General features: G+C 39.0%; 2 protein-coding genes across 4 annotated transcripts in view; one reads left to right on the top strand and one right to left on the bottom strand.

The window, feature by feature from the left end:
• Window positions 1-171: 171 nt before the first annotated feature.
• LOC132827625 (hexosaminidase D-like) lies at window positions 172-24,185 on the bottom strand. Of its 3 annotated transcripts, none has more exons than XM_060844194.1 (13): window positions 23,821-24,029; window positions 22,830-22,989; window positions 18,896-19,005; window positions 15,217-15,304; window positions 14,538-14,702; window positions 14,226-14,409; window positions 11,052-11,123; window positions 8,411-8,612; window positions 5,508-5,590; window positions 4,565-4,640; window positions 1,951-2,055; window positions 1,339-1,428; window positions 172-1,182 (listed from the first exon to the last, which is right to left on the bottom strand). In XM_060844194.1, exons 2-13 carry the CDS (start codon window positions 22,962-22,964, stop codon window positions 1,008-1,010), a joined length of 1,485 nt encoding a protein of 494 aa, XP_060700177.1. In that variant the 5' UTR covers window positions 22,965-22,989; window positions 23,821-24,029; the 3' UTR covers window positions 172-1,007. The 3 variants fall into 3 exon arrangements, with proteins under 3 accessions (XP_060700177.1, XP_060700179.1, XP_060700178.1); XM_060844196.1 differs by lacking the exon at window positions 23,821-24,029 and adding an exon at window positions 23,588-23,735; XM_060844195.1 differs by lacking the exon at window positions 23,821-24,029 and adding an exon at window positions 24,105-24,185 and having other exon boundaries at window positions 173-1,182.
• The window catches only part of uts2r2 (urotensin-2 receptor 2), a 142,040-nt gene continuing 141,350 nt past the window's right edge, over window positions 23,810-24,499 (top strand). The window contains exon 1 of the mRNA XM_060844201.1: window positions 23,810-23,993. Within this exon, the coding sequence (XP_060700184.1) occupies window positions 23,911-23,993 (83 nt within the window). The 5' untranslated portion in view covers window positions 23,810-23,910. The remainder of the gene's footprint in view (window positions 23,994-24,499) is intronic.

Here is a 24,499-nt window from a genome sequence, read left to right as displayed (position 1 = left end):
GATTTTCACAAAGTCCCAGTTCACAGCTCGCGCCTACCCTGTGGAAAAGACTATCTGATCACCAAAGCAATCTTGCCTATTTTGACCTATCTACACGGAATTATTATGAGAAGTAAAATAATGTTTTTTTAAAAAAAGAAATTGCATAAATGCTTTTAATAATGTTACATTAGTACAGTGTCTACATCAACATTATGACAGTTTTTACAACTGCAAGCCAATCTCTGTTGCTATATTTCACATCTATACTTAAAATAATTAATCCATTTCTAAATAAGCCAAAGGAATTAACTCTGCACTGATCTAGAGTATTTGATAAACCTAATTATTAGTGATTTAGTTTTACACTATTCAAAAAAAAGGGCAAAATAATTGAAATTTTTAGGAATCAGTATTGACTAAGGTCAGCCATAGTGTTCTGAAATGGCAATGTCGCCTTAAATAGCCAAATGGTCTTTTGCTGTTCTTAAGTTCTTCTGAGATTACCAAATTGCCCATTGCTCAACAATCGTCTGTGCTGCTAAGGCTAGACATTACTGCCTGAGGGTTGAGTTGTGGATTAGATTAGATTACTTAGTGTGGAAACAGGCCCTTTGGCCCAACAAGTCCACATCGACCCGCCGAAGCGCAACCCACCCCTAAATTTATCCCTTCACCTAACACTACGGGCAGTTTAGGATGGCCAATTCACCTAACCTGCACATTTTTGGACTGTGGGAGGAAACCAGAGCACCCAGAGAAAACCCACGGAGTACAGCTTCAGTTAGTTTAAAGCTTCAATGCAGGACTCTCTGTCTCAAAAGAGATAAAATAGCTAGGATGGATTGTAAACAATATGGATGCAATGGGTTTGAAGAACTAAAGTATTTTGTTCTTGTTTCAAGCTAACTCTCCTGTCCTTGTTCATTACCTTGAATGAAGCTAACTATAAACCAAAGGAGGTCATGCATTCAAATTAACAACTTCAATGTGATGATTCTTAAAATTCAATCAATATAATTACATTTTTATTTCAAATTTCCTGATGCCAAAGCTTCATCCATGTCTTTCACAAACAGTTGCAACTTTGTCAAGTTGGGGTGAACATGTTCTTCTAGCCACTCTTCCACAGTATCTGGGTAATAGATTTTCTCCAGCGCTGCACTCAGCTCACTTACAGCAGTCTTCCAATGTACATATACCCTAGAAAGCCGTCATTAGCCATTAGTAGCCATCACTGTAATCACATTTATCAGGTAACAGTTTTGCTGCAATTTCAGATTAATAACCATAACCCAATAGTTATAATTTCAAGATTTTTGATGAATATGCAAAGTAGCAAACTTCATGCAAACATACCTTCTGACTTCTCCTTCAAAATGCCGAACTATAATGGGATGAACAAACTTCCTCTTTCTGTGATAATTACTGAACCATCCTTTTATGTATCTAATTCAGAAAAAGTAGGAGGGTTGAAGGATATTGTGTACATTTTGTTATCACGTTTTCATGTCATTATATTATAAGCAGTTGCAAACTGAAGACCCAGCATCCAATATTTTGTGATCATCAGAGGAGATCTTGGGCAAAAGAATTTGGAAGAAGGATGTGTGAAAACTATCCCAAAGGGTGACACCATGACATGGAACAGACCTCAACATTTGTTTTCAAACAAGGCAGCTGGACAGCTACATTTTTCTGGGGTAGGCTTCAGCAAGAGTCTAGCCCCAGTCTCATGTGATACACCAGTGGAGGCTCCAGGCCCCAGTTTTTGCATGCAGATAAATTATTCAGAAACTTGGTCAGGGTCAGAAGGTATTCTAGTGATGGACAAAAGTTCCACCTCCCTGAGGAGTCCACCCTTGAACTCACAAGGGAAGTAAAATGCTACACTTTGACAGAAAAAAAAATGATGTGTTCACTGTCAATATTATACAATTTAAAAAAAAGATCAAAAGGTCCAACCCTTACATATTTTCTTCAAGGAGTTTATCAATAGACTCCTGCATGAAGGTGATTATCTGAGTCACACGGTTGAATACATCACTGCCTGGAAAACTGCCAGCATCTTCGGTACTGAAAGAGAAATACAAAACCTTCCAATATATTTAATTGTTTAACTGGCTCTTGTTGCTGTTTTATTTACAATAAATTTGTCCTGATTCTCATCAATATTGCATTGTATTAATCTGATGTAGGAACAGTATAGGAATACAATTACTGTACCAAACAAAAATTTTGATTCTTGTGTAGCAGGTCCTGGTCTCTCTATTAAAATCAATGCAACATGCTCCATCATAGAAATGTTTAAAGAAATTGGCCGATTTTACTGGGCGGAAAACTAGTTTTGTACCTTTGTTCAGTTCTAACACCATTAAATGTCTTTCACATTCTAGAGGTTAGAGATTTTTTTTTGTGTGTGTGATGCCATCCATCAGAAAAATGGCTGTCCACAGTCAGTAGCTCTGAAGTGGCACTCTGTCCCCTCATGTAATCCAGCTTCAGAGAACTTCTGGCCAGTCAGAGGCCCATCTCCAGTAGTGAGCAGCACCAGCTGGTACTACACTGTGGGTCTGAGGGGGTGAGCTGAGCTGGGTTCGAATTTTGCATGTGCACGGAAGTCATGTCGGCTCCTGGCAAGGGTGAGAGACAGGGCTGGAGTTCAAGGAGGGCTGGCACTAACCTGGTGAGCATTAACACTTGGGGAGGGCCCAGTGTATGCATTAAATAAGGCTTTCTAGCACACCCTCCCTGCCTGACACAGCTTGCACAGAGTAACATGCCATATGGGTTTCGCTGCCACCAGGTAATTGCTGGAAGTGGAAAGCTAAGACCCTTCAGTGGGCAGTGATTGAGTGTGTCCCCACTGGCTCACTGATGACCACGGCTGGTGGTGGATCTGCAACTTTCTTGGTTTTCTGTGCCACCTCCACAGCCACCACGTTCATACCTACCAACTGTAAATCTAGCCCTTTACCACATTAATCCACATTATTTTAATCACTACAAACTCATAACAACAAACTGAACCAAAGTCTAATCATGAGAACAGAAATCCAATTTTGGCTTTAATAATAATTAGCATTTTAAGACACCTTGGAGTGCATGTTCATAGCTCCTTGAAAGTCGAGTCACAGGTAAATAGGATCGTGAAGAAGGCGTTTGGTTTGCTTTCATTTCTAGGTCAGAGTATTGAGTACAAGAGTTGGGAGGTCATGTTGCAGCTGTACAGGACATTGGTTAGGCCACTTTTGGAATATTGCGTGCAATCTTGGTCTCCTTTTATAGGAAGGATGTTGTGAAACTTGAAAGGCTTCAGAAAGGATTTACAAGGATGTTGCCAGGGTTGGAGGATTTGAGCTATCAGAGAGGTTGAGTAGGCTGGGACTGTTTTCCCTGGAGCGTCGGAGGCTGAGAGGTGACCTTATAAAGACTTATAAAATCATGAAGGGCCTGGATAGGGCAAATAGAGAAGGTCTTTTCCTTGGGATGGGGGAGTCCGGAACTACAGGGTATAGGTTTAGGGTGAGAGGGGAAAGATAAAAGAGACCTAAGGGGCAACCTTTTCACATAAAGGATTGTACGTGTATAGAATGAGCTGCCAGAACAAGTGGGGGAGGCTGGTATAATTGCAACATTTAAAAAGCATTTGGATGGGTATATGAATAGGAAGGGTTTGGAGAGATATGGGCCAGGTGCTGGCAGGTGGGACTAGATTGGGTTGGGATATCTGATTGGCATGGACAAGTTGTTTCCATACTGTACATCTCTATGATTCTATGACTCTTAAAGATTTGCTGCATCTGCAGTACCACAGAATATTCTATTCGTATTTCGGTTATCACCTCTGTATTGACATCTTTCTGCATGAGGCATCTTTTCCATTCTCACTCTCTGGGTTGCTTCCCTATGTACTTTAATATTTCTCTGAATGAAGCAACTATCAGACCACATTCTAAAACAGTTAATGGATTCACTTAACCACCAGTTTGTAGCGATTCAAATAAAAGAGTTTCAAGCACTGTTCCAGGTTAAAACAACTTTCATTTAGGTCTAAGCTTTTCCTGTAAATACCAGAAAGTTATAAATTCTCACCACCATCCATGCTGAGATGTTTTTACTAGCTCCATTTCAATTCCTTTTGTGATTGACTTGAACTTGTGCTCTCCTGCTAATACCTTATTGACCAGTGAGACCAATCTATCGCTGCACCAATCTGTCTTTTCATAAGCCTCAGAACCAAAAACCATCCTATTGAGTCATCTCTTAATAATGTGAGTCCAAATTAAAAGACTCCAACTCATAATTGCATCTCCTGTTTGATGTAAGATCATAGTAAATCTACAATTTCTTTTAAATCTTTCTCATAATAGATGTCTGTACATTAGCCTGTTTGAATTTTAATTTTATTTTAATTTATTTTAATAAATAATGTGGATTTAATTTCAAACTAAAACCAGATGAAATATATGACTTTTCATACGAATAATGTATGTATTATTGCTTCTAACAGTTAATCATTCACATTTTGTTACTGTATTTGAAATACAACAGAGTATTCAAATGAAGTCTGTTGGCCAGTTACCTTATGAAGTTAATTCTCAATGTTTTGAATCCAAGACATTTTTTCACAAAGTCCTCTTCCTTTTCAGAGAACACACCTGATTGAAACACAGAGGTAATTTTTTTTTTTGGAAGTACCAAATAAAGAAATTTTGAGCAGCCTTCCAGGTTCAAACAATTTGATCTGAGTCTGAATTAATTCTACAACCACTCCATTCTTCTAAAAGTCCTGTTTGTAGAACAGTGAAGGAATAACAAAAATCTCCTTGTGTAACCACTTAAAAGAAAGTGGAGAGCATTTTTAATTTTGACCGTGTGTGGTATAGTTTTCACAAAATCTACCACTGCAAGTCTACTGACCTGTTAACCTGGTTTCTCAGTTCACCTGATGCAGCTTTGCCTTCATATACTCATTGTTACAGTACTTTTCTTGTCCAAACATACTCCCCCCTTACTGCTGCTCAATATGTACCTCAAATTTAGGGTGGTCCTACAGCAAGGACTATAGTGCGAAGTTGAAAATATCTGATATGGAATGCATATTGTTGATGGTTATCTCATGAATTTATTTCACTTTACAAAGTAGCCAGGATTGAAATAGCACTGGTAGTTGGTGGGACTGGCAACTCTTGTAAGTCTATTTAAAGGCGTTAAAATCTGTACAAGACAATAGAGAATTACTGGTCTACAGCTTATGTTTGCAACTCAGATAAATGTACTCTTGAACTGAGCTTTACCTGAGCTGTTTATTCTGAACAAAGAACCAGTAATTATATCATGATAAACAGAAGTCATTCTGAATGATCAATATTTGATAATCCATCTTTGGAAAGCAAATCATTCCCTGTGTAGAAATCTGCAGACAATTGCAGATTAGATGGTAAAGTCCCAATAATGAAGTAGCTCAGAAAGCCACTGGTTACTTAAAAGATCTTTGTACATACATTTTTATGAATATGCCTTACCGTTTTTCAGAGCTTGCAGACAAACAGCCAAGGATGGAAGCCCCACAGGAAGTAGCTCACACAAAACGGAGAAATGATCATATCTTGCAAAGCAAAACAAAAAAAAATGGAAGGAATTACTTTTTTTTGTCTCTATTTTGTTTTTCAATCTTATTGTGATGAACTTAATGTCCCCATTCACCGAATGGAGGGGGTGAGGCAACAATGTCATGTTGATGGGAGCACTGAAGAGATTAAATCCCATTCATGCACTTACCTGTCATCTATCATGGCTCTTAGGGCCTTCTCTTAAGCTCCCAGCCTCATTCTTGATGAAGGGCCTTTGCCCGAAACATCGATTTCCCTGCTCCTCGGTTCTTCTGCCTGATCTGCTGTGCTTTTCCAGCGCCATATTCTTGACTTCAGGAAGAGGGTCTCACTTCCAAGAGTACATGGCTAGCAGCTCATCAGAGCCAGCACATCTGCTGGAATGGCAGCCACTGCTATGACCACAGGAAGCCCTGAACCAAGAGTGAGGCTGAAGGCAATAGCAAAGCAGCAAGTGGGAATGGCCTCACCAGGCAAAAGTGAGGACTGCAGATGCTGGAAATCAGAGTTTAGAACCTGCTCCTTGGATGCTGCCTGACCTCCTGTGCTTTTCCAGCACAACTCTCATCTAGACTCATGGCTTCACCAGGGTCAGTCAGGCAAGACCCAGCTAGGGTGAGCTGGGAGTGGTGAAAAGGACAGGGTGTCTTTGTCACTGACACAGCTCTCTGTCACTGACACAGCTATCTGTTGGGATGATCAAATTATCTTTTACTGTGTCTTAAATCTCTTAATTTCTGCCTTGAAAAATATAGCCAGTTTTGCCAATTGCCTGCATTAGGATTCTTCACTTAAAAATAGCAAACTTCTGCATCAGTCTGAATAAATCACCAGAAATAGAACAAAAATGAAACTAGAATTTATGCATTGTTAAGATCTCAGCTGATATTACTATCGAACAAGTCAGATTAGATTAGATTAGATTATTAGATTAGATTATTTACAGTGTGGAAACAGGCCCTTCGGCCCAACAAGTCCACACCGACCCACCGAAGTGCAACCCACCCATACCCCTACATTTACCCCTTACCTAACACAACGGGCAATTTAGCATGGCCAATTCACCTGACCCGCACATCTTTGGACTGTGGGAGGAAACCGGAGCACCCGGAGGAAACCCACACAGACACGGGGAGAACGTGCAAACTCCACACAGTCAGTCGCCTGAATCGGGAATTGAACCCGGGTCTCAGGCGCTGTGAGGCAGCAGTGCTAACCACTGTGCCACCGTGCCGCCCACAAAATTTTTTTTTTCTATACCTTTGCATCACAAGTGGATATTTAAATACACAGATACCAACTGAAATCTAGCTTAATTGATTTTTTTTGTTTTAATGAGGTGGTTTTTCACTGAAACACAAACATGCAATGCTACAGATCTGGTTTCAAAAATAAAACTAGTTTATTACACACACAAAAAAAGAATAAACCAAACTAGTGACATATAATGTATGTATAAAAATTTCAAAACACACAGTAAAATACAATTCCATTAATCCCCATAGTATTTCTTTATAGTAATCACATGATAGAAAATCCCCCTTTCTATCACATTTATAGAGCTTGAACTGTGATTCCAATTCCCACTTTTGAGATTGTAATAGTCTCTTCTTAAAATGAATCTTTAACTTTCTCAGCTTCAAATAACCCCTTCAGAATTTTAACCAAACACTTCCACTCTGAAAATTTCAAACTAAATTCCTTCTACTGAGTTAACCTATTTCTGAACTGTGCCAAACTAACTTGCTTCTTTAGAAGCAATTGTTTTATACATTCAGCTCCAGCCAAGACCTCTGTAAATCAGAACCAACAGGACTTTCTTCAGGCTATGGGTGTTTGCTGTAATCCAAAAAAAAACTAGAGTCGCCTTACTAAAACCTGATCTACCACTGCTTACTTTGTTTATTTGTTTGTAAAACTCTCCCAAGTTAAACAAAACCCTATTATAGTCCATAAAATCTTTCATTCTCTGTTTTAAAACATGTTGTCATGGCTACATAAATACACGGCAATAATAAAACCCCTTCATAAACACAGACCAAACCCACATGCCACAATTTCAAAATCCAAACTCTAAGATAAATGCTCCTAAATTGTATATAATTCGCACAACTTACATCACAACATAGATAGATTTTCAATTTCTTGGAAACATCAGAATTATTTCACAGGGTCAAGAACTGATAAAAATGATCCATAAATCATGAAATGTGATGAGATGAATGTGGATAACAGCAATGCTATGCTCTTGCAAATTGCTATTATCTCTAACTTCAAATGCTTTGTTTTTGTATAACTGTAAACACACACAATAATCTGAGTATAAAATTGGTTCTTCAGACAACCAAAACTGCATACATTTTATGCAGAAGACAGCACTGATGCAAGTTTACCATTTGAAAGTTGAAAGTTGAACTATTTATAATATTCAGGTTAATATCTTTGTTTCTTTCATTATTTCATGGGACATGGCATTTGCTGCATTTGTTGCCCATTTCTAATTGTCACAACTGAGTGACTTGGTTGGCAGTTAAGAGCCAAGCATTCTGAAATAGTAGAGAGCAGAATTATGTACAAATATATTTATCAATATTCTACCATGGAATTTCAATCAAAATGTATTTGTTAAACTAGTGTTTTCTCTTCAGATTCATTACATCCTTGAACATTGTTTGGCAGAGTAAAGATAATCACAACTCAATGAAAATGATTAAACTGAACCACAGCAAAACACAAAGATGCTAAGTGTACTTGTTAGACTGTGGTGAATATATAGCAGCAATGGCGTATTTATGAACCTTTTCTACTTCACATACCTCTGCCAACCGGTGAGTGCTATCCCACGCAACTGTATTGAATCCCTTGAAAGAGCTTCTGTCACTTTCAGCCACTGCAGGTGATTAGCCAAGTGATAGCTAATGGGTGTTAGAGACTGGGCTGCACCAGTAGCTCCTTTAAATGCACTTGCAAACCACATAACAGAAAATCCGGAATGTTTGTACTTTTGAATTTGAAGCACTAAGTGAATATAAACAGAATATCATTGGTGTATGAGACATAACTTGTCCTATTTTATTTACATAGATGAAAATCAATTTTCAAAATCTTTAAGCATGAAATCTAATTGGGGAAAGCTGTTCTCAACCTATTAACAGGCAATATGTAGGACAATGATTTCAGATACTGCTGGGTGACTGACATTTTTTATTACAAATTAATTGTCATTATTACAAGTGCCATCAGAAATCACGTATCCAAAGGGTTCATTTATTTTCAAAATCAGCAAAAATGCACCAGTAAAATGCACAAAATGTTAAACTGCATTAAACATGATAAAAGTAATTTCAACTTTTCACTTTAATGATATGTCAAAATGGAAAATACTCAGCAGGTCTGGCAGTATCAGTAGAGAAACAAACAGTTACAATTTCACGTTGATAACCTTTCATTAGAATTGGAAAAAGTCAGAGATGTCACATGTTTTTGAACAAGTAGAGAGGTTCAGTAAAGTTTAGCATAGGGAAAGAAGAAAACTGTCTTTTTTTAACAAAAAGATAAATGCCATCAAAAGGGGCAAAAATGTAAGCACTGTTTCTCTCACTAGTCCTAGTCTTGGAGTTATACAGCAGGGATACAGATCCTTTGGTCCAACTCGCCCATGCTGACCAGATAGCCTAAACCAATCTAGTTCCATTTGCCGGCATTTGGCCCATATCCCTCTAAACCCTGCCTATTCATATATCCATCCTGATGCCTTTTTAATGTTGTAATTGTACCAGCCTCCACCACTTCCTCTGGCAGCTCATTCCACACATACACCCACTCTGTATGAAAAAGTTGCCCCTTAGGACCCTTTTAAATATTTCCCCGCTCACCACCTCTTTTGGCGGATTGTTCCATAGATGCACCATCCTTTGCATGAAAAGCTGCCCTTCAGATCCCTTTGAAATCTTTCCCCTCTCACCTTAAACCTGTGCCCTCTAGTTTTGGACTCCTTTGCCCAAGGTAAAAGAGCTTATCTATGCCCCTCATGATTTTATAAACTTGATTAAAGGTCACCCCTCAGTTTCTGATCCTCCAGGGGGAAAAAAGTCCCAACCTATTCAGCCTCTCCCTATAGATCAAACCCTCATATCCCAGCAACATCCTTGTAAATCTTTTCTGAACCGTTTCAAGTTTAACCTCTTTCCTATAGCAGGAAGACCAGAATTGAACACAGTATTCTAAAAATAGCCGAACCAACGTCCTGCACAGCTGCAACATGGCATCACATCCTCTATAGACAATGCACTGACCAATAAAAGCAAAATGCCAAACACTTTCAGTAGGGTGGCACAGTGGCTCAGTGGTTAGCACTGCTGCCTCACAGCATCAGTGTCCCAGGTTCAATTCCAGCCTTGGGCAACTGTGTGGAGTTTGCACGTTCTCCTCGTGTCTGCGTGGGCTTCCTCCGGGTGCTCTGGTTTCCTTACACAGTCCAAAGATGTGCAGGTCAGGTTAATTGGCCATGCTAAAATTTCCCCTAGTGTTAGGCACATTAGTCAGAGGGAAATGGGTCTGGATGGGTTACTCTTCGGAGGGTCGGTGCGGACTTGTTGGGCTGAACGGCCTGTTTCCACACTGGAGGGAATCTAATCTGCCCTGTCGACTGCAACTCCACTTTCAAGGAATTATGCACTAAAGCTGCTGCTGAGGATTTCCAGCATTTTGTGACTTTATGTCAGGTTTCCAGTACTTGCAGTATTTTGCTCTTGAAAACAGTAACTGTGGAAGCAGTCTGTAGAAATAGTTGGTATTTACTGGTGCAGAAAATCAATGCAATGCTCTCAATGGAAGCCTTTTTATTATGGGTAAGAAAACATATTTAAAAATATAAATAATAAGCTATCCTAAATCAGTTTGGTTTTGATAAGTTGTCACGATATGAAGTTCAGGGAATGCCTTGTCTTATTCGATGCATGACTTTATTTACTTATAAGTACGATTTGCACAGCTTGACTTTATTTTGTGCTAGGTGAAAGTAAGGACTGCAGATGCTGGAGATTAGAGTGATGTTGGAAAAGCACAACAGGTCAGACAGCATCCGAGGAGCAGGAAAATCGATGTTTCGGGTAATACCTGTTCAGCCTGAGAAGGTCTTTTGCCCGAAACGTCGATTTTCCTGCTCCTTGGATGCTGCCTGACCTGGTGTGCTTTTCCAGCACCACTTTAGTCTTTATTTTGTACTACCCCTTTTCATTAGCATAGTAGATAATAAGTCACTCACTTAAACTTAGAATATAAATTTACAACTTCCCAATTTTGAACTACTTCTGTGAAAATAAATGTCGCAATATACAAAAATGCCCAGTTCATGCCACTGCCTTTACTCAATCCTGAAAAATGCCAAGAAAATCTTGCCTAATTTCACACCGCTATGATTAGTTATAGATATTGAAAACAAAACCATTTACTTACTCATGCTGTCAATGTCAAGATTAGCATTATATTCCCAAATCATCAGTTCAACAAACTGACTCAACATGGATTCTAAATGGGATATAAAAGGAATAAGGTTTGCATTAAAAGGAAAAACTAAAATAATTCAGAAAAAAATAAATTTAAATTAAGAGTGTAGATTTCCACTGATGAGCTGAGACAGACACAGAGTAAATATAAACTTCAGAACAGCAGGATTGCATTAAGGTGGGCCAGATGGTAATGTCACTGGATTTGTAAAGCTCTGAGAACGGTGGTTCAGAGCTCACCATGGAAGATGGTGATGTTTGAATTCAATTAGTAATTCTGGAATTCAAACATCTAGTGTAATGATAACCGTGAAACCATTGTGGAAGTTGTATGTCATAGACTTACCACTCTTTGACTGAAGAAATTTCTCCTTATCTCAGTGCTAAATGGCTTACCCCTTTTCATTACACCGTGACCCTTGGTTCTGGATTCTCTGGTCTGCAGGAATACCCTCCTTGTGTTTGCTCTGTTCAGTCCTGTTAAAGTTTTGCAGGTTTTTTGAAACACCTCCTCATTTTTCTGAACTCCAGTCAATAAAGTCCTATACCCTAGAACTCTAGTTTTTGGTTGAAACTTTAAATTAAGGCCCTATTGATCTCAGGTGATGTAAAAGAGTTCATGCTACAAATTTCAAGGTGATCTCTATCCCTGAATCAACATTACAAACACAGATTATCTAGTCGTTATGACACTGGTGTTTGTGAGAGTTAGCATCTTTTTTTGCTCTGGAGAAATGGTCTTATGCCAGGTTTCATACCAAAACAGGCATTTTCTTGAAAATAAAAACTGAAATGCTATTTTAACTTTCTTTAAGCAGCTCAAACACAGGTTACAGTTAGCATTGAGTTAAACTGATATCCTCGTGTATGAATTCTGAAACTGTAAAAATGTATAAGACACAATGAACCAAACAGAAAACCAATGACAAATATTACAGGACGAGCAAACTGGGCAAAAGATGATCACACAGCGCAGCATGTCAATCAAAAATGTGAAAGGAAAGCTTACAGAATAAAATGTGAGGAATGTTGTGGATTAGATGTAATGTACCAAGAAAAGTCAGCAGATTCCTAGAGATTATGTTGGAAATTTTTCACTCCAGAGAAATTGCACATTTGTTTCCATCCTTGTGGTATTGCAACACCAACACATAAACATCTCTGCCACACTCAAAGACGGCAAAAGTTTGCTCAAAAAGTGTCACTCTTGACTGTGAGTCAGAAAGTTTGGTTTCAAGTTCAATTCCAGAGATTTCTGCATAGGAACAGAGAAAGTAGGAGAAGGAATGGGCCATTGTCCCCTTGAGGCTGCTTCACCATTCAATATGATCATCCAACTCAGTACCACGTTCCCATTTTTCTTCCCAAATCTTCTGGTCCCTTTTGCTCTAAGAAGTATACCTACCTCCTCTTTGAAACAATTCAAGATTTATCATCAGTTGCTTTGTGGCAGAGAATGCCATCGGCTCACCACTCCTTATCCAGTGCTAAATGGCTTACCCCTTTTCCTTACACCGTGACCCTTGGTTCTGCACTCTCTAGTCTGCAGGAATACCCTCCTTGTGTTTGCTCTGTTCAGTCCTGTTAAAATTTTGCAGGTTTTGTGACACACCTCCTCATTTTTCTGAACTCCAGTCAATAAAGTCCTATAGCCTAGAAATCAGGTGATCTCAGGTGATGTAAAAGATTCCATGCTACAAATTTGAAGGTGATCCCTATCCCTAAATCAACATTACAAACACAGATTATCTAGTTGTTATGACATTGGAGTTTGTGAGAATTAACAGTGTACATATTTATTGCCACTTTTTTTACTTTACAACAATGATTACACTTCTAACATAATTAATTCTTGGTAAAATGATTTGGGATATCCTCAGGATTTAAAAAAATACTAGGAAGTGCAAGTCTTTCTCCTTCTTTTAAAGTCAGAGCAAAAAAATAATGTATTTAAAGTGATGACAAAAACACTCAAATAGTAAGCATAAGCCTCTGGCATCCTTCCATCTTGACATTGGTTTGTGCTTTGATGGTTAATTTTTATCATTACTTCATGTATCACAGGGGCCCCATGCTGGCATGGCCATCTCTCCTGCACTAGCTATAGATGGAGTCACATTGCTGTGAGGGTATGGAATTCACTGGCATCTTTTAATTCTGGGCCACCTTCTCAGCTCGATGAACTTTCCATTTCTCTTTGTTTGGCCTTCAGTTGTGTCACTGTTGCCATTTCCATTTCTCACATGCAGGAGTCTTTGTAGAAGTACCTACATTGACTCAGTGCCAGCTTACCATATAGAATGTCTTTGGGTATGCAGCCATTTCCATTGAATATGACCAAGTCATTATAGCCATCATTGGCTTAGTAATGAGTGTGCTGATGAAATTAGCACACTCCAGGATCTTTGAGTTGGCGACTGGGACTTATAAAATTATGTTGTGTCAAATGTATCCTGTTTGGTCTTTTCTTCTGTCTAGCATATGTTGTCCAGGTCTCACGACTGTAGAGCAGTGCTCTGAGGATTCAGCTATCTCGCAGTTCAGAATTTTCTGTCAAGTGGCTATCTTTGGACTTTTACTGATACGGTCTGGACATAATTGATGCAGTGCATGTGTTGATTTCAGCAACAAATGACAGACCATTTGTTACTGCAGGTCCATTAACACTGACTGTGAGTAATACAACAATATTTTGGACCATGGCATTAGTCTTCCTCATGTTTGTGTAGGTTTGGTTTGACCATCAACATGAAAGAGTTTATTTATTCACAGCTTAAAGGTGTTCCTTGACATGGAATGCTAGTGGGGTATCATTGGCATAGCACAACTCTCTGATGTATCTGGCACATTTATGTCTTGGATCGCAGGTGGACAAGCCTGAACAACTTTTTGTTGTTTCTGCTGTATAAATGGGAACTCTCTGTAGACAAACTGGTTGGGTATGACAGCAATAAAGAAGGGAACATTGTTTTGAATCTATCGTGGGGTTTCAATGTTTCAACTGATCTACACCACGTGCATCATACTGGGAATCAGGCCATCTGAAAAGCTGACCTTAAAGCAAAGTGTATTTTTCCCTTTTATAGTTTTAGTTTAAATGGAATCACTGCAAAAGCGTCAATACCTTTAAGTTTCTCTTCATTGATGTTCCGGAGCATGTCATCCCAAATGATGGGTTTCACATTAGGGTAGCTAGTGACAATGTAATTTGCAACTGCTTTCACATGAGACAGAAATAGGCTGTCCGCAGTAGTTTCAGTTTGTGCAAATAATTGCTTAGATTCTTCACTTTCACCAAGGTAATAAACCTAAAAATAACATAGAATTGAACAATTTTTATCTTAAGAAAGGTAAACACCACATGATTAACTTAACCTCCAAGGACAAACAATATTTTTGCAAACTACACAGCAAACCTTCCACCTAATTGTAGTACCTCATCTGATCCAATGTGCAGCCATTTTGAGTCTTTATGTATTGCCATGATCTGGTCAATCATGGATTTTACTACGTCCATTGACTCCTTCTTATGAGGAATGAGACTGTTAGGAAATCCTTTCATTTCGCGAAGATGGGAAAACATTTTATGTTTCAGCACAAACTGTAAGAACAAGATTTAAAAGTAAAGTTATCAATCAGTGGTAATTCAATTTATCAAAATAACAAGACATTCCAGATCTAATATCCAGAAATCTCTCATGGGTTATTTTATTCTCCAATAGTTAAGTGGATATGAATTCCAAGTCCCAAACTGACAGAGTACAACTACATTGAAATACATCAAGGCTGATTCACATTTTGGAGCACAGGATTTCACAATAAAAAAATTTAAAAAGTTTTAACCAGAGGTTAGACTAACATATCATACTTAAGGCATGAACCAACACTGCAAAATTATGCAAAGTGTTAGATACAAGATTAAACAAATTTGATCAGTTATCTAAGTTCTAAGGAAATGCACAGATGACTTAAGTCACATATAAATTAATGTGTTCTTATGCATTCAATTGTGAGGCAGCATTATTTACAGTAAAGTTATTCATCCATCCTCTTCGGAAATTTCTTGAGATTTAGCCCCATGTGGCCTTTCCTCTTTAGTTTGTTTCTAAACTCACCTCCATGTGGCCAATGGTTTGCACTAATGGAATTACTTCAAAATGAAGCACTCTGGCAAGATTCATGATTTCTTTGATTTCTGATGGACTGCAATGAGAAAAATAAATCATTATTGACCATCAACACAAACTGCAGCTCTGAATATGCCTTCATTTCCTGGCTCCTCTATGGGTGATTGATTAGATTAGACTCCCTACAGTGTGGAAACAGGCCACTTGGCTCAAGTCCACACCGATCCTCCGAAGAGAAACCCACCCAGATGCATTTCCCTCTGACTAATGCACCCAACACTATGGGCAATTCAGCATGGCCAATTCACCTGACCTGCACGTCTTCGGATTGTGGGAGGAAACCAGAGCACCGGGAGGAAACCCACGCAGACACAGGGAGAATGTGCAAACTCCATGCAGACAGTCGCTCAAGGCAGGAATTGAACCCGGGTCTGTGGTGCTGTGAGGCAGCAGTGCTAAGTAATGAGCCACCGTGCCACCCATGAATGTTGTTATATGTTAAGTGGGAGAAGAAACCAAATAAAGCAACTATCACACCCAATGAATCTGCACAAACCTCCACGCAGATGCTGCAGGAAGAGGCACTTAGGTGGGCCATTAATTGGCTACTTCAGGGTCTCAATAGACTGTGTACTGCCCACCACTTCCCCATCCCCCCTTAAAAGGGGACATGGATTATGGAGGTGCTGCACTTCTCAAGAGTCCTCAGCTTCAAACCTGCCAATGAGGGACCACAGATATGCCTTGTTGCAATTTTAATGGCTGGAAATGGTCAGCAAATTACATATATGTTGCCTGACATTCCCTTCCCTATGTTAAAATCCATCATTCCTCAGCTCATCTGTTCAGATCTTATGAGCATGAATCGAGTATCGAGATATACAGCACAGAAACAACCGCTTCAGCCCAACCCATCCATCCTGACCAGATATCCTAAATTAATCTTGTCCCATTTGCCAGCACTTGGCCGATATCCCTCTAAACTATTCCTATTCGTATACCCATCCAGATGCCTTTTAAATGTTGTAATTTTACCAGCCTCAACCACTTCATCTGGCAGCTCATTCCATTATACGCACCGCCCTCTGGGTAAAAAAGTTGCCCCTTTTAAACCTTTCCCCTCTCACCCTAAACCTATGCCCTCTAGTTCTGAACTCCCCCAACCCAGGGAAAAGACTTTCTCTATTTACCCTATTGATGCCCCTCATGATTTTATAAACTTCTGTAAGGTCACCCCTCAGCCTCTGATGTTTCAGAGAAAACAGCCCCAGCCTTTTCAGCCTCTCCCTACAGCTCAAATCTTCCAACCCTGGCAACATTCTTATAAATATTTTCTTATAATTCTTTTGTTCAGCATCTGGCCACAAAGTTTAATGAGACTACAAATTACTGATAGCAGGCCCCATAACATTTAGAAAACAATTGAAAAGCAAGAGATGCTGAATAAATTCCTGCTAAATTCCAACAGATGTTTTCTCTGATATCACTACCATTTGCTTTCTGTTGTTAAATCAGCCTGTAAATCAATAAGCTTATGTGCCAATAACTACATTAATCCTTACTTACTTTGTAATCTAATTTATAGAACATTGTGAAAAGCTTTCTGAAAATCCTAACTGATTATATTCATTGCATTGTCCTTGTGAACAACTTAAGTTGCCATCTGACATATTCTCATAACACCTAACCCATACAGTTTTCTGTCTACTTTAGCATGGACACCATCCAGTAAAGTACTTCTGAACATTTTCATACTACTGTTGTAGTATCATACAATGCTTAAGGAAGCTTGGAATAAGTCATTGCAAAAAGTGAACCAACCTGGAACAGGTTCAGTCAGAAGGTGAGTTTCAGGAATGGCCATGAGTGAGGAAGAAGGTAAAGAGGCAAAAACAAATTAGGGATGAAATTGCAGAGCATAGCAGCTAAACATCACAATTTACAATTTCTGATGGTACTTCAACTTTGTGGGGATGTTCAAAAGAGTGTTGGCGAAATGGAATGTTCTCAAAATGTGATAAAGTTGGAGATGGTTATGGAGACAGGGGAAAATAGGCCATGGAGCATTTTAAACACAGTCAATTCTGATGTGTTTTTGTTTTGGGCAAGTCTGTTGATCAGTTTTTGCTTGTTTTCTTAGCTGACGCATACAAGACCTCCAACTAGCATTTATTAATAATGGAACATATATAGCTAACATTGTACTAACATTCAGGACAGGGATGATGTATGTGTGTGTGCATTACGGTATTACGGTATCTCATACGGGCTGTACCAACTTAAGCCTGACAACCCTCAGACCCACTCTGAGTCCCAACTACAATTTTGAAAGGTCCACAGAGTGAGGAAGTCTGCAAAACCCTGGGTGAAATAACTCCAACGAAGGCCAGTTTCCTAACACCAAGTCACCCTTTATTTACAAGTGCATAGTACATGACCTGATCGAGCTAGCTCAAAATTATCTGCTTGAATGAACAGAACCTCTGACACTTCTGTTTATATCTGTCAGCTGAGACTCCCTGATTGAAATGTTAACTTGGTCCAAGGAACTCATATTCTGAGGTCCATCTAGCCGACTTTGTTCCAATCAGTACACTGAACATCATGGTAGACGTTGCATTTAGTTTAACAATGACATTATATTATGAAAAGTTTCAGACATTTTAACAATTTGATTACAATGCAGTAAGCATTTGTCAACACAACGTTTGGGTATTCTACTGAAATCAATTGTTAGTGTAGCTATTAATGAACACTGGATTGTTTAAAGTCACATCTTACTGTAAATATTCTGTTTTGGATTTTGCAAGTGTATCCTGATGGCGGATGGTCTCTAACATTTATGAGCAGCTAGAGGAGCATACCATTTGATTTGGTCAGTGAAGTAAGTAGCCTATGATATTCATACGTGATAGTACTCAGTTGTATTAAAGGCAGAACATCTCTTAAGTTGGCTGTTTCATGCTACTACTCTCCACTGGCTTCACAGGTAGTGTTTTCCACCAACAAGATACTGTTGTCAGTAGAAAAAGACAACCAATTTAAGATAATAAGTCAAGCTTGTAAATTAGCCTATTAATGCTAGTTAAAAGGATTCATAAAGAGGGCTCTGTTGTCTACAAGCAAAAAGGGTATCTTTAAACTGTATACACTTCTTTGATTATTGGGAGCTTGGAGAGTTTATATTAGCCTGCTGTTTTCTTCCATACAATGTATTACCCAATCAAAATCAACTTGCCAAACAATTACTACCCTTTTCTCCATTGTACCGATGGTTTGAATTTTAGCATTCCTGTACTGTTCTGGTTTTCAAAAATATTTTATTGCTTTTTTTTATCAAATTCCATCTACTTACAATGAGGACAAATATATCACAGTGCATAAATAAATTAAAAAATACTTAAGCAAGAAGAATCCTTGGTCTTCACTGTTAATTCTGCAAATGGAATTCTACAATAACATTCATCACCCAAGAAACCACTGATTAGTTCCCCAAAAAGGACCATAGTGGGAAGTAGGTTTATGCAGCCAGAGAATTAGCAGCATTCCAATGAACCAGGAAACTGTGAAGCAAGAAGTAATTAAAATTCCATCACACCTTATGAATTAGAAGAAAAACAAAGTAACTTAGAGTAGTCATATATTAATTCACTTATGAAGCCTTCACCTGTAGGCATTTGGGGACCTTAACTTCTGTAGCTTTCCCTCATATGGAAACATATCTTCATACTCCAGTAGAATACCATCTGCACCAAGGTGAGAAAGCAGAGGCAAGATCTACAACAGAAAATTGAAATATAGCTATTTCAATTCAAATTTCAGAAGCTCATAGAATCACATAGCACAGAGAAACCATTTGACCCATTGTACTTGTGCTAGCTCCTTAGAAGACAGACTACATCAAGTTACAATTTTATGAAACAAAACTTTTCAGTAATGAAAGGTGATCTTTAATATTGTGAGAAAAGCAGGTCAAAGGATCAAAGTTAAATTACTAAGTGTGTTTTTTTAAGAATTGCATGTTAAAAATCTACACGACCTCATAATCAGATGTGCATACACGTGCAAGTCACCAGTTTCAGGGGTGGTACGAGTGGTAATGTAATTGGGCTAGTCATCTAGAAAGCCAGGCTAATATTCTGGAAACATTTGTTAGAATCCAAACATGTTCAATGGTGAAACTGAAACTCAATAAAAATATGTAACAAAAGTTAGCCAGTGGCAACTATCTAACAAGTATCAATTGCCATAAAAACCCATCTAGTTAACTAATGCCCTATAGGGAAGGAAATCTGTCATCCTTACCTGGTCTAGCCTACATGTGACTCCAGATCTATAGCAACGTGATTGATGCTTTAGTGCCATCTGGGCAACAGGAATGGGCAATTAATGTTGGCCGTGCTAGCAATGCCCACATCCCCTGAATGAATAAAACTAAACATGCAAATTACTTAATCTCTTTACTATCCATTGTGGTGAGGTTAAATTGCAAAGGTTGAAACTTAACAGCTCTGTTACAAGATGTACAGAATAGACATAATATTCGCCCTCATATTAATCAGAAAATATCAAGATAGTAAACTTTAAGTTAATTTTTTTTGTAAGGCAATTTTAACTCACTAACAACTTCAGAATAACAAGTCATATCCGTGCAAGAACTCTGCTCAATAAGTACAAGGAAATTAATGGAATCCACTTGATTACAATTTATTTCATTAATATGTAATCTCTTCCTTTAACGTATCAAAACATATCATTGGTTGCAAAGTTTAACTTATTGCATGAATTGACTTGGGGCTATGTAAACAACATGAATTGAGACTACACTATACTTTTGTAATTTTCAAGTTGGCCACATTAATCACAAGAATCTTAGAAACTGACAACAGTGAACAGTGTTACTTAGTCTAGTTTGCCCGTGTCGACTTAGACTTTGAGTTACTAAGTTACTGCCCAGTAGAAATAGTTTCCCATGATTTAATAAAAAAGAGAACAAGGAACAGTACAGCACAAGGTCCACTAAGACTGTGCCGACACATGATGCCTTTCTAAGCTAAAAACCTTTTGCCTACTTATCCACATACCTGCCAAAATACCTGTTAAACATTGCTATTCTATCCACCTCCACCACTCTTGCGGCAGCACATTTCAGGCACTTACCACCCTCCATGTAAAAGACGTTGCCTCTCACATCTCCTTTAAACTTACTGCCTTGTACCTTAAACCTATGTCCTCTAATAATTGACATTTCTACACTGGGAAAAGGAACTCAGACTATCCATTCCTCTCATAATTTTGGAAACTTCTATCAAGGAAACTCCCGTCCTTCAACATTGAAGTGAAAACAAACCAAGTTTGTCCAATTTCTTCTTATAGCTAATAGCTTCCAAACCAGGCAACACCCTGGTAAACGGTTTCTGGAGACTCTCCAAAGCCTCTACAATGTTCTGGCAGTGTGACACCCAGAACTGTTCGCAATATTCCAAATGTGGCCTCATTAAAGTTCTCTACAACTGCAACATGACTTGCCAATTTTCATACTTTATATCCCGACCAATGAAGGCAAACGTGCCATATGCTTCATCCACTATGTTGCTACTTTCAGGGAACTGTGGATCTAGATCCTTCTGTTGATGCAACTAAGGCTTCTGCATTTACTGTATATCCCTTCCTGCATCAGATCTTCCAAAATGCATCACCTCACATTTATCTGGAATAAACTCTACTTGTCATTTCTCTGCCCAAGTCTCAGCCTATCTATATCCTGCTGTATCCTCTAGTCATCTTGCTCACTATCTGCATCCTCACCAATCTTCGTCATCCATAAAATTACTAATCAGGCCACCTACATTGTCCTCCAAATCACATTCAGATATATATCACAAATGACTGAGGTCCCAACACTGATCCCTGCAGAACACCACTGAGAAAAAACTCCCTTCTACTGCTACTCTCTGTCTTCTATGACTAAGCCAGTTCTGTATCTATTTTACCAGCTTTTGTATCAGCCTGTCATGAGGAACCTGTCAAAGGCTGTGCTAAAGTTGATATAGACATCCATTACTCAGCCCTCAATCATTTTTGTCACTTTCTCAAAAACTGAATCAAGTTTGTGAGACATGACCTTCCCCTCAAAAAGCCATGCTGACATTGCTCATAAGTCCATATGTTTTCAAATGTGAGTAAATCTTATTGCTAACAATCTTCACCAATAATTTCTCTACCACTGACGTAAGGCTCACTGGCCTGTAATGTCCTGGATTATCCCTTTCACCCTTCTTAAATAAAGGAACAGCATTGGCTATTCTCCGGTTCTCTCAAACCTCTCCTGTGACTAAAGATAACACAAAAATTTTGTACAAGGCCCAGCAATTTCTTTACCAACCTCCCTCAGCACTCTAGGATAGATCCCAACAGGTTCTGGGTCTTACCTTCCTTAAAGCCTTTCAAATTACCCAACACTTTTGATATCAACATGCTGTAGAACATCAACATATCCCTCCCAAGACTCACCATCCACCATGTCCCTCTCCTTTGTGAATACCGAAGCAAAGTATTCATTAAGGACTTCACCCATTTCCTCCGGCTCCACTCTTAAATTACCTCCTTTGTCCTTGAGTAGACCTACCCTTCCCTAATTACCCTCTTGCACCTTATATATGTATGAAATGCCTTGTGATGTTTCTTAATCCTGTTTGCCAAAGACATTTCATGACCCCTTTTAGCCCTCCTATGTCTTAGTTTGAGTTCTTTCCTGCTATCTTTGTATTGTTTGAAGGCTCTGTCTGTCTTCAGTTTCCTAAACCTTATGCATCCTTTTTTCTTTCTGTATAAACTCTCAATTTCTCTTGCCATCCTTATCCTTCATTTTCACAGGAACATGCTAGTCCTGAACTCTAATCAACTGGCCTTTCAAAGATTCCTATATGCCAGCTGTGGATTTACCATCAAATAGCTGCCACCAATCTACATTCACCAGCTCCGATTTAATATTGTTGTAATTAGCCTTCTCCCAATTCAGTACTTTAATCTGATGACTACTTTTATCGTTATCCATAAGGAACTTAAAACTTGGAGGGTTGTGGTTACTGCTCCCAAAATACTCCCCCACTGAAATGTCAATCACCTAGCTAGGCACATTCCCCCAAACCAGATCTAGTATGGCTCCTTCCCTAGTTTGTATGTTGTTTACAACATCAAAACCTCATAAACTTAAACACTTCTATTGAACATTCTCTTAATGATCAATGGACATAGCTCCATGTTCACCAGGGTCTATCACATTAATGAAGTTTCTCATTCCAGGTGGTAAATATTTCTCATGCATAGTCTCATTGGCAATGCCATCCTCTGAGACACAGCCAAAATTGGATAATATATGTTAATTACAACATAATGAGTGCTTTATTAACATTTTTCCATGCTAAAGTATCAATACGTATAGTTAACTATTCAGGCAAATGTTTGTTTAAAATTTGATTTAAAAATTCAGTCTTCAGTTTCGTTACTGAAAGCATTTTGCAGGTTAGAGTGACTTTTATTGTAAAGTATAATCATTGAGAAGAAATATTAAAATGTCACTACTGTGACTCATAAATCACCTCTAATAGATAGGAGACCCTGGGTGGTGCTCCTTTCAAATCTAGATGTACCAGTTTCAAACCTGTCTGTGGAGGTTTAAGTGTACTCATCCCATTGTCTGCCTCCATTGGCTTGTCTCCAAGACTATCAGCCATTCTTCAAACATACAAAGTCTGTGGCCTGTGAGAGAAAACAATGACACAGCAGAATTATTCTATTTTTATATCATTATTTGTGACATTTTAAAAAACCCATTCAGAAATACCGAAATTTGCCTATGGCAATGTATTTTGTATGCAAATATTGGCCATAAAAAACATAGAATCCTTCAGTAATTTTGATGTCAGTTATAACTTGCACAAAACAATTTTCAATACAACCACAACCAAATTGAAACTAGTGCAGTAGATTCACCATGACTGTTGTGCTCAGAGACAAGATATCTCTGTATAGTATGGTGGTTAGGTGCAACATACAGTCAGTCTTGACAAAGATTCTCAATAGAAAAGTGGGGCCTATTTTAAAACTGATCCCAATACTGGATGCAAAATACACAGAGAGATTGTAGAAATTATGTCAAACTGGTAATATGAAAGGCTGACTCATTTCGAGGATTATGCCACAGGATGTCCCACTTGTGCCTAAAGGTCTCCCAGATTGGACAGTAGGACTGGCATCTTATAACTAGTGTAAGCTTGGGGCAAGAATCCCTGAACACCCAAACAAAGGCTGCCCCAAATAGTCCACAAGTTAGTCTATTGACAGGTATTATTTTTACCCAACAGTAAGGCAAACATTACTCCACCCTCTCTGGTGAGGTGCCACAATTTTGTTTTAGTTTGATTTTATTTTGCAATCCCAGTTGTTCCGCCCAAATTCACCCAGTTCTAAACCCCCAGGCTGCAAACTTGCATTCTGGATTGGCAAGATTAAAGGCTCATTGCTCAGTCCTGTGACATTCACAAAGCAGCAGCTTTGCAGAGGGGGGAGTGCCTAGGTTCCAGCTCTTGCCTGAGATCTCCCCTGCAGCTGCTCGATTGCTTGTGGCTGCTGCTGGCGGTGTGGGCAGTGCAAACACCCAAATCTCCTCCCCAGTGCACCATGTCGGCCCTGAAGAGAGCAACCTCCAAGAAGGCGGAAGAGAAAAACAGCGGCGGCCTGTTAAAGGATCCAGGCCGCCTGAGGTAGGAGACAGCCTGGGTACTGCAGCCGCAGGAGAGGGACTGGGACCGGGGACAGAGATGTTGCTTTCGCGGCCGAGCGCCGGAGCTGCTACTCCTTGTGCAGTTACATACCGAGCGCTGCTGCTCCTTGTAGATACAGACTGTACAGTGTTCATGTGGTACAACAGTACAAAGGGCAGGCAGGCAGAGGTAGTAGTAGCACTGAGTATTCAAACACTCTGCAATACTGACGACTTAAGGGGCAGCACTGAGTATTCAAACACTATAATACTAAACATTGAAACACTGCAGTGCTGAGTGTTCAGACATTGTAATACTGAACTTTGAAACGCTCTGCAGTATCAAGTATTCAAACACTGTGTAATACTAAACATTCAAACACTGTAATACTGAACATTGAAACATTGCAGTGCTGAGTATTCAAACATTGTAATACTGAACATTCAGACTCTGCAGTACTGAACATTCAAATACTGTATAATACTGAACATCCAAACATTGATACT

Source organism: Hemiscyllium ocellatum, chromosome 25 (assembly GCF_020745735.1).
Source record: "Hemiscyllium ocellatum isolate sHemOce1 chromosome 25, sHemOce1.pat.X.cur, whole genome shotgun sequence".
In the NCBI taxonomy this organism is placed as follows: Eukaryota; Metazoa; Chordata; class Chondrichthyes; order Orectolobiformes; family Hemiscylliidae; genus Hemiscyllium; species Hemiscyllium ocellatum.
The sequence above is the reverse complement of the archived record's forward strand: the minus strand, read 5'-3'. Positions and strand labels throughout refer to the sequence as shown.

What these genes read in the sequence shown, in the direction of transcription:
- LOC132827625 (XM_060844195.1), bottom strand. Translation starts at nt 22,964, where the DNA reads ATGGCTGATAGTCTTGGAGACAAGCCAATGGAGGCAGACAATGGGATG. An exon ending in CAATGAAGAGAAACTTAAAG is followed by an intron (nt 11,124 to 14,225) that starts GTATTGACGCTT and finishes TATCCCATTTAG; the next exon opens with AATCCATGTTGAGTCAGTTT. An exon ending in TTTGAAGGAGAAGTCAGAAG is followed by an intron (nt 1,183 to 1,338) that starts GTATGTTTGCAT and finishes ACGGCTTTCTAG; the next exon opens with GGTATATGTACATTGGAAGA.